Source organism: Peromyscus maniculatus, chromosome 12 (genome assembly GCF_049852395.1).
Source record: "Peromyscus maniculatus bairdii isolate BWxNUB_F1_BW_parent chromosome 12, HU_Pman_BW_mat_3.1, whole genome shotgun sequence".
Lineage (NCBI taxonomy): Eukaryota > Metazoa > Chordata > Mammalia > Rodentia > Cricetidae > Peromyscus > Peromyscus maniculatus.
In genome coordinates this window covers 74420664-74431306 of record NC_134863.1, presented here as the reverse complement: position 1 = coordinate 74431306, position 10643 = coordinate 74420664, and the positions used below count along the sequence as shown (strand labels likewise).

General features: G+C 46.1%; 1 protein-coding gene across 4 annotated transcripts in view; it reads left to right on the top strand.

The window, feature by feature from the left end:
* Window positions 1–292: 292 nt before the first annotated feature.
* The window catches only part of App (amyloid beta precursor protein), a 231206-nt gene continuing 220855 nt past the window's right edge, over window positions 293–10643 (top strand). The window contains exon 1 of one of the 4 annotated variants that reach the window (XM_006987946.4): window positions 293–864. In XM_006987946.4, coding sequence (XP_006988008.1) covers window positions 808–864 — 57 coding nt within the window. In that variant the 5' untranslated portion in view covers window positions 293–807. The remainder of the gene's footprint in view (window positions 865–10643) is intronic. The other 3 variants (XM_006987944.4, XM_006987945.4, XM_006987947.4) reach the window with 3 other exon arrangements.

The following is a 10643-nucleotide window of genomic DNA, read 5'->3' as shown; positions in this document are numbered from 1 at the left end:
CACACACACACACACACACACACACACACACACACACACACACACACACACACTCCAAACATAAAGAAAACGGTCATTCTGTGTCCTAGGTCGCATGCCAAAAATCCCAGGTTGCTGATGGGGAATGGAGGTTGCCCTTCTTAAAAAAAAAAAAAAAAAAGAATCCCATTGCTAATGTTGTCGGCCTCGCGCCACCTCTCCAAACGGAGCAAATGAACTGCGGATAAAAATGCATCGCAGCAGAAGCTCCTCAAACACATTCCAGAGAGGCCTGCGGGGTCGGGTGACTCAAGCTCACGAGGACGAGCCGGGGAGCGCTCCCGACTGTCCTGGAACCCAAACGTCCTAGGATTCACCTTCCCGCTCAAACCCCGTCTGCCGGTCCCTCTCCCGGACCCCGATCATCCCTCCCTTGGCTCCCGGAGCCCAGAGCGGGGCCGTGGGTACCGTAGCCGCGCGCTGGTGCCCAGGACACCCGCACCTGTGGGCTCCTGGCCCGGGTGGCCCTCCCGTTGCGCACGGGCGCAGCTCCCCGGGGCTCCGCTAGGGGTCTCTGTCGGGTGGTGGCGAGCCGGGTGGGCGGGATCAGCTGACTCTCCCGGCTGCGAGCCCCGCCGCCGCGCTCCAGCTCTGTCAGTTTCCTCGGCGGCGGCGGCGGCGGGAGGCGAGAGCACCCGGAGCAGAGCAGAGCAGAGCAGAGCAGAGCGCGGGGGCTACGGGAGACGGCGGCGGCGACGCGGACACAGCCAGGGCGCGGCGGATCTCCCCTTCGCACCCAGAGCACCCGGTGCCCCAAGCAGGATCACGATGCTGCCCAGCTTGGCACTGCTCTTGCTGGCCGCCTGGACGGTTCGGGCGCTGGAGGTGGGTGCCGCGCCTGGGAAAAAGAGACGGGGGCTGGGGGGCCGGGGGTGGGGTGGGGGGCAGAAGGCGGGCGCCGGGAGGACCCGATCGTCTCCACCTCGGAGCTTGAATCGTGAGAGGCGGGGGACTGTCACGGGTATCCCGCTCTTGGCCGCCCCCGCCTGCGGCTGCCCTGCGCATCGGCGCCTCTGGCCCAGCCCTTCCCGGGGACGCGCTGCCCGACCGGTGGAGAGGGAGCGGGTGAGGCGCGGGGCTCCCCACATCCGCGCCCGCCCCGGTGAGGGTGAGGGGACGAGCCTGAGCACAGACCCCGACTCCTCCCTGCCTCGAGAGCCGGTCTCGGGGATGCGAGAGACACCCAGTTCGTGGGGGTAGGGGAGTGGGGGGGGAAGGGGACACGTGTGGAAAACTGAAAGCGCAGAGTCTCACAATCCAGTGGCCCGCGAGGAAATCGCCGCCCTTCCCCTTCCCGGGAGTCCTGGGTTGGAATGGGGGCAGCTCTGGACGCTGGGGGAGCGCCTGGCGCTCACCTTCCCTTCCCACCCCCGCCCGACTGCGCTGCGAAGCTGGGCTTTGCTCCTGGCAGCCGCCGCCCGCCTGCGCAGCGACCCTCTCCGTAGCGGGCGCGGGGTCGCGCACCGCCTTCCTCCGGCAAACTTTGTGCATTTCCGTCTCTCCCTTTTGTGTAAGTTGCAAGTGATGAGAGGCATCGGAGAGCTGCGGCCACTCGGCCCCGTCCTTCAGGCTGGACGTCCCGGGCTCTCGGTTGTACCTGCAGTTTTCTCCCAGGGACTGGAGAAGGTCCCCGGGAACAAAAGCCGCGACACCCCGCCCTCGCCGTCCAGGGCGCGGTGGCGGAGTGTGGTAGTTTGTGCGCCACCGCGGCTTCCCTTCCCCGAGCTGCGCGTCTGTTCCCGAGGGCCTGGGGGGGGGGGTGCTGTTTGGAGCCCCGAGATCTCCCACCCCCGCATCACCACCGCCTAGTGCCAATCCTGTGCGAGGCTGCAAAGTCCTCGCCGAGAGAGCGAGAAAGAGAGCCCAGAGTGAGGCGTGCGTCTGGAAAGGGCAGTGCCTGGTGGTGGGGAGGCTGGGGCTCTTGTGCATCAAAGGAGGCTGATTGTCTGATTAAGGTGCGGCCTCCTCAGGGCAGTTCTGGGGACTCTTAGCTTGGTCACCCTGAGGGGCGCAGGATGCTGGGGAGGGTCCTCGGGGTCTTTTTTTTTTTTTTTTAAGCGTGCAGATAAAAGGGTTGAGTAGAGTGAAGATTAAGACGGAGAAGATGGCGCCTCTGCAGTGCAGCATAGAAAAGCTGTGTGGAGGCTGCAGCCTGTGAAATCCACCCACCACTAGGTGTATAACAAGTCTTCTCCATTCATCCAACTCTCCAGCATCCAGCAAAAGGGTTGTTTTCCTTTTTACCCCAAGATGCCTAGAAGTTGTTTGCGTGGCAGCTGGTTGCATTTCGCCTCGTTTGTTCCCCTTTCGGCATCTAAACCTTTGCAATATCCCCTCCCCATCATACTCCCTCTTTCCCCCCTACCGCATAGTAATTTTCCAAAATAGCAATTTCCGGATGAGTGCTTTCCTGTAATTCCATGGGGACTGTCCAGGCTACCACACTAGTTACGGTTTTATATTTATTTATTTATTTTTAGTCCTTAATTTACAAGGTCATTGAACTTTTTCAAAACCCCTCTATTTTTTTTTTTTTTTTTTTTTTTTTTTTTTTTTTTTACCCACAAGGGGCTCCTGGATCTGGAAACCACCTCAGGCTGGTTAAAACAGGTCTTTTAGGAGTCTTAAGAATTTGGTGTTCCATATTTTTAAGCCATTTAGTCAAGGAAATTATGATGACCTAAAATTTTAATTGTATAATCATTCAGTTTTTCAAATTGTCTTACTATATAAAGAGATGACTAAGAATTAGAAGCATAACTATAATTTTTGAAGCTCATGTCAAAACTTAAATGTTTATTTTTCTTGAGCATTTTTTTTTTTTAAACTTGTATAGAGAGGGTCAGGATGTAGGCCGAGATGAACTCGATTTATTTTTTGGCTTTGGGCAATTGCATATCCCTTTTCTGCCAACCATTTGGAGATTAGCCTGTGGTTACCGTCACCTTTAAAGGGTGAATGTGAGAACCACATCAGTACCTTTTGTGAATCACTGGAAGGCTAGGCAATTCACAGTAATGAGGCTTGTCAGAGACGTGTGCAGCTCCGTGTCCACGGAAGCCACCGAATTAGGAGTTGGCTGCCTTTTGTAAATCATAGAAAATAGGTCTGCTGCAGGTGGTTCTGCCGAAGAATCAAAGTGAACGAGGGTAGTGATGGTGGGGTCTCCTGTTCCAGGGATTCATCCTTACCTGGTCTGACATTTTTTTCCCCCCTGGTCTGCTGAACAGAGGCATTTAACAAACTGTGATGGTCGCACACTCTGTTTTCCCTGCTTGTTCATTTCCACTCGCCTGTAAGTTTTGTTTTCTCGGAGGGAGCTGGTAACTACCAGCTTGCCTTGGTGGTGGTGGTGGTGGTGGTGGTGGTGGTGGTGGTGGTGGTGGTGGTGGTGGTGGTGGTGGTGGTGGTGGTTCCTTCACAGTCTGGAAACCTGCTGAGTAGTGCTGCTCTGAGGGAGAAGCCTTCCATCCACAACAGTGAGGCTGAGATTTTTGATGGGGTTCCCTCAGGAGTCACCAGTTCCTGCTTGTCAGTGGGAAGCCATGATAACTGGCAGGCTGTAAATGCTTCTCCTTTGTCACCCCAAGCGATAGCATCCCTTGTGACAACTTGCAGGACCTTAGGACTGCAGAACCATTAAAGGATGGAACCGAAGAAATGAAAAGGTGTGTATACAAGATCACGACACTAAATTAGCAAAGATGGATTTAAAATAAACGGGGGAAAGTGGGATCAGTTGGCTGCTGGTTTGAAAGAAGTGGAGTTAAATTTATGGTTAAGGTTCTCTCTTAATGTTACAGGGTCTCTGATTTAAGTTTACTGTTTATGGCAAATCAGTTCTCTACATTCGTTTGATAATGAAGATTATCAGTCATCCTTCATACAGAAATGAAACAAAAAGGGCTTTATAAAATAATGTATCCTGCTTCTGCAAAAACTGCTGTTTTAAGATTTCCAAGGCATTTTTCATTAATAAATTTCCTTTATAATCTTTGTCTTTTATGCCAGTCTATGCAAGATGGACCTGCACAAATATACTTTATACTTAAACATCAGCATGTGATGTTTATTTGACTGTATATACTTTATTACCCACCCCCCCCCACTGGGTACAGATGTATGTATGCACATAATTATGAAATAGGAATGCTGTGTACAAAAAAAAAGAAAGTACAGATTAAGCAAAAAAAAAAAAGTGCATAGTAAGTGGAGTACTGAGAAAGCGTTACAGGAGAAATACTTATAGCTGAAAAGATTAAAGGGGCAATAGGATTAGCTAGTCCTGGAGCATTTCCTGGTTGTAAGTTTCCGGCCAGGTTTTTGTCCCAGGCCCGGGGAATGAAGGTTAAGTATTCGCATGGCTGTATTTGTTCACACACAAACACCAGAGTGTACATGCAGGGCTTTTGTCTTATCTGTGTTCTTTGAGCTTGCTTTAGAGCCAGGCACAGATAAGGTTTTTACGTAATGAGAGGAAGAACAAGTGTGGAATTCAGTTTGATTCATAGCCTCTTCTTTTCATTAGGGAAAATTTTATTGATTTTTTTTTTTTTTTTTAGAATAAGTCCTGTCTCAGCTCTGATCATCTTTACACACACCCAAACTGTCTCTTCCTTCACGGAGCTTCCATTCATCCAGGGGAGACAGAAGATAAACAAACTGTGACAGGGTAGGCTGGACTCTGGAGCTGGGTGGAGAGTTAGAAACAAGGAGGTCAGGGCTAAAGGCAGACCGGGATGTATCCTCAGCACCAGTAAATTAGGCGAATAAATGATAAAAGGACCTTCACTCTGTAGCCGTGAGGAGGGAAGGGCAAATCAACTATTTAAAGAGTTTCTATAGGTGACATGGTTTTGTTAATCATGATGAGTTCCCAACCTTGTTTTGCACAGCAGAATCATGGAGGGGTTTTTCTCTCTGTGTGTGTGTGTTTCTTTCTGTGTTTGTGTATGTGGTGTTGGGATCAAATATGGAGACTGAAGCCTGATGGGCAGCTGCTCTACCACTGAACTACATCCCATCCCAAGACCTCACGGAGATTAAAACAAAGGAATAAACAAAAGCTCGAGAGAGTGTTGTCAGGGTTCCTCCACCCGGTGCACCAAAAAGAAATCCCTGGGAGCAAGGCCTGGCATGAAGAAGAAGAAGAAGAAGAAGAGGAGGAGGAGGAGGAGGAGGAGGAGGAGGAGGAGGAGGAGGAGGAGGAGGAGGAGGAGGAGGAAGAAGAAGAAGAAGAAGAAGAAGAAGAAGAAGAAGAAGAAGAAGAAGAAGAAGAAGAAGAAGAAGAAGAAGAAATCAAAAAATCTCTGGGCAATTTTAAAATAGAAACCGAGATTTTGAGACCAGTTACAGATGAACAAATTTGAACCACATTCAGGATTCATCAGGCTGTTCTGAAAACAGAAGCCAAGTAATGCCGTAGAGGCTAGGGTGTGCAAGAAGCAGGGAGAAGGGCAAAGGAGGCAGAGGTCATGTTTCCATCGCGCTCTTCTCTCCTGACATTCTGACATTCTTTGTAGCCAAGACTGCAGTTGCAGCCCACTCCCTGGTCCAGATGACCTTGTGGTCTCGGAGCCTCACACGGCACACACCTGCGTTTGTGAGGGCCCAGCCAGCCCTAATCTGGTTTGGAGCTTTGGTTTTCATTCTGTTTTTTGTTTGTTTGTTTGTTTTTTGTTTACTCGACTGTGACATCTTTTCCTTTTTGTATTGGGATTCTAGATACAAGGCATGGAGTGTAGAGGGATAATAAAGACTGTCTTTTGCAAGTGTTCGTGAATGCTGTAACCTTCTGCATCGTACATTTTGTGTTTCACTCTCATGAGTGGGTGGGAGGGAGGATGGCGGGCTGGCAAGGCTAAGGTGAGCAAATGAGCATGCTCCCTGAAGGAGAAGCAAGTATAAGCAATCACATGTATTACATTTCAGACTCCTTGGAGACATTCCTGGAGGGGGAATGTTACGTAGCTTTTCCCTTAGTTTAACATGGATTGCTTTTGGGAGAGACTACTATTTATTATGGAAAACAATGTTTGGTAAATGTTTTTCTTCGGATTTTTTTGTCCAGTTGGTTTGACTGGCACCATCTTTGAGATCAGAATTTACCCAACGCTGGAGTAGACTGCCTGCTGTAGTAACTTGTTTAAAAATAGATCTTTAAAAAATTATTTATTTAACTTTAATTTATTTATTTTGTTGCTAGTTTTTGCAGAAGCGATATGTCACGGAATAGCTAGTTATTCAGGAGAGGTTACAGAGAAGTTGGGTTTGTATACACTCAGTCCTAGCAGCAGTAGTGGGTAAAGAAGATATTTTATTTAGGTTTATTTTGTGTGGCTACGTCTTTATGTTTTGAGATGCAGGTTTGCTGTAGTTAGTTTTTGTTAACTTGGCACACATTAGAGTGGCCTGCGAAGAGGGAACTGTCGTTATCAGATTGGCCTGGAGGCAAGTCTGGGGTGGGGCTCTATCTTGATTTATGGTTGATATGGGAGGACCCAGACGACTGTGGGCAGTGCCGCTCCTGGGCGGGTTGTCCTTGGGTGTGTAAGAAAGCAGACTGAGCAAACAAACCATGGAGAGGGAGCCAGTAAACAGCACTCTTCCATCACCTCTGTTTTAGTTCCTACCTCACGGTTCCTGCTTGAGCTCCTGTCCTTGGCTGTCCTTGATGGTGAACTGTAATGTGTAAGATGTAATAAGCCCTTTCCTCTGCAAGTTACTTTTGGTCATAGTTTTAATCACAGCATCAGAATCCAAATTAGGACAGGGCCTCAGTATGTTTCAGAAGCTGACCTTGAACTCCTTGCTTCAAGTCATTCTGCCTCAGCCTCCTGAGTGGCTAGACTACAGTTTCATGCCACTGTGCCTGTGTGTGGCTATACTTGGAAGAGTCATACAGTAGAGATTGAGCTAGAACTAGAGTATATCATAAAATAAGAATTGGAGAGTGCTTTAAAAATTGTATTATCATTTTAAAATTATGTGTATGTGTGTGGCTATGTGCACACGAGTGCAGTTACCTGTGGAGACCACATGCCTTGGATCTCCCTGAAGCTGGACTTACAGATGATTGTGAGCCAACTGAAGTTCAGGTCTTATGGAAGAACAGAAGAGCTCTTAACCATTGAGCCATCACTCTAGCCTACAAGTAGAGAGATTTTTTTTTAAAAGCCCATCTCTTTTGTGGAAAGAACTGGAGTTAATATTTGTAATGTTGGTTTTGATGTCAGGTGGATGATAGGCTAGTACTGTTGAACCTTTGAGTGTTTCTTGGATGTATAGGAAGGACGGCATTTCACATCGCTTTCTGTTGCTGTGGCACAGTGCCTCAGACAGTCAACTTCAAAAGAGGAAAGGTTGATCTTGGCTCACAGTTTTCGAGGTTTCAGTCCATGATTGATTGGCCACATACTTATGGGCCTGTTGTGAGGCAACATATTATGGTAGAGAATACATGATGGACCCAGCTGCTCCTGTCATGCTGGCCTGCCTGGAAGCAAACAGAAGAAAAGAGACCAGCATCCCAAGGTCCTCTACAAGGGCATGCCCCTAGTGAACTAAAAATTCCCAAGAAGTTTCCACTCCTCAAATGTCCCACTACCTCCTGGCAGTGGTTCTCTGAAGACTAAGCCTTTACCCCACTGGCCTTTGGGTCATATTTATGACTCAAACTATAACACACATGGATCCAGAAACCAAATGGGAGCAAGGTTGCTTGAGCATTCTGGGTGCTATCTCCCCTGAGATATTGGCCATGGTTAAATTTCTGTGCTTTTGTAAAATGTGGATAGTAGTTATTTATCTTTGTTGAGGATTAAATTGTTTAATATATAACACACTTAAGACAAGTTAAATTAATATATGCTAAATTGATATGTAGTTTGATGTACCATCATAACTAAGTGTTGGTGCTTTTATAGGACAGTAGAAAATGAATATATTTTTCTCATACATAGTTATGGAAAGCTAAAATAATCTTCATGGTATTTCACTTATTAGAATAATTAACTTGCTTATTGTCTAATTAAGAGTATGAGGAAATTGGCAGTTAGTTCTCTACAAGGATGGATGAATTTACCCAGGTGTGGCACATGCCTCTAATCCTTGCACTGAGGAGACAAAGATGGAGAATCATTGGTTCTGCCAGCTTGTGCTACCAAAGCAAGACTGTCAAAAAAAAAAAAAAAAAAAAAAGAATTTGATTCAACTATGAAACAGCATACGTAAAAGTTTTTTGAATACCTGTTTTAAAATATCATTTATTAAATATGTGATTTTCTATTTCAGTTGGGTTTTTGAAAATATTAGAATAATTCATGTCATGTGCCTTGAAGAATTTAAGCAGTAGAGAAATGTGCTGGGTTTATACAAATGGAAAATGCTCATCTATAATACTGTACATGCTAGCAGCCTTCCCTGTGTTTAAAATTGCGCCAGTTTATGCCCTGGCTTGATTATTAATGTAGCTATTAATTGGACATCTTTGGTTATATGAGGAGCCGTGGACAGGTTTGGTTTAGTCTTCAGCTAAACCTTTTCTATAAAAATGAATAATCAGACTTTCTCATCGGAGTGGAAATCGAAGATTCAAATGCCAGCCAAAGAAAGTTGGTCCTGGTATGGAAGGCTCAATCGGTCTTTTCTCAAGACAGGCCATGAAGGCAGCCTTCCTGTCAGGAAATCAGACTCAAAATGGGTGAGGGCTGTCATGTCTTTAAAACTCAACTGTAATCTGCCAGGCGGTGGTGGCGCATGCCTTTAATCCCAGCACTCGGGAGGCAGAGCCAGGCGGATCTCTGTGAGTTCGAGGCCAGCCTGGGCTACCAAGTGAGCTCCAGGAAAGGCGCAAAGCTACACAGAGAAACCCTGTCTCGAAAAACCAAAAAAAAAAAAAAAAAAAAAAAAACTCAACTGTAATCTACGACTCAGTTAAAAACACACGTAGAAACCTCAGCGGGTTTGCCCATGCACCGTTTTCGTTCTCTGTGTCAGAATTAGCCTAATGATACTTGAAACCTTTAGTACATAGATCCGAGGAGTCTGTGGTTAAATTGTGTTTGCAAACGACATGGAAGGATCAAGGAGCAAAGGCCTTAGGAGTCCAGGTGGCTTCTCATTAGCCAGCTGTGTATTTAGTATTTAGTAGAGACTGGTTCTGGAGAAGCCATATTTACTATTCGCCCTACTTAGAGTAGTTACCGGGAGGAAGGAGCGATGGTCTCAGAACCCTGGGTGTGGAGTCAATGAGCACACATGAGAAATGAGGAAATGAAACAAACGCACTAGAAATGGTTTTGTAGACCATGGATCCTGAACCAAGTACAGCGATGGACAAGGAACAGACCTTGAATCTCCTTGTTTTTAGATGGCCTCCTGGTTTTTTTTTTCCTTCCTTCTCCAATTCAAAAGATATTTCAGATTAAACATTTAACTCAGCAGCCATTAAAAAAATTACTTTGTTTTTGGTGATTTCGTGGTTATGAAATTGTTCTTTGTCTGCTTCTTTTACTCAGAGAATCATATTTGTCCCATGCTTGCAGCTTCTAGAGAGCCACATACTGTCTTTATCTTCATTGAAAGTATCGAGGCTTTCTAAATGACGACGGTGATAAATTACTCGTCAGCCTTAGAGGACACTTAGGAGAATAAGAGATCGGTCTGAGAAAGTCATTTGTGTTAAGTGAAGAAATGCTTTATTGCTCTTGTGGCTTTGCTAAATTTGGAAGCTTTAATGATGGTTGTCTATCTTAACCCCATGGAGACATTTTGCAGGACAATAAACACGAGGCTTAATCTCGCCCTGGAGGTATATTTGTGTGTTTAACATGTGCCCTTTCATCCCTTGTTACCAAATCTCATCTGTCCAGGTTTGCTTTGTCTGCATTACCTACTCTTCAAAAATGAATTAAAATTAAAAATGAATGTTTTAGAAACACACATTCCTGGGTGATTTAAAAATTATTATTAAATAAATTTCAGTGTGTGTATTCATTGCGCAAAGGACTGTGCCTCATGAGGACATTTTCAGACAAGTGTGTGCTGTGTGTTGATCATGTACTCCTCTCTCCTCCCCTCCCCTCCCCTCCTCTTCCCTCTTTCCTTCTCCCAGTTCCTTTTCCCCCAGTTAACTTCCTTGGTTCCTGTAGGCAGTTTCCAGTTTTGCTTCTACTTTCATGTCATACATGCTTGTTTTTATAGATCCACATAAGATCTGGGAGCCACATAACAAGAGAAAGCATACAAAATATTTCTTTCTGAAATTGGACTAATTAAAATTACGGTATGATAGTTATTTCCATTTTCCTCCAAACAATATACTTTCATTCTTTATGACTGAAAAAACAAAAAAACTCCACTGTGCATATCCACCACATTTTCTTTACCCATTCCTCTGTTGGAACCTGGGTTGGTTCCATAGCTTAGCTATTGTGAACATTTTTACAATAAGCCATATGTCTGCCCCTACTTAATTGATATTGTAAATACAATGAATGGAGCAGTATAAATCTATCTTTGTTGTTGTTTTCTGTGCTTGGGATCGAACCCAGAGCTTTGTGTATACCAAGTAGGTGTTCTACCATGAGCCGTATCCCCAGCCT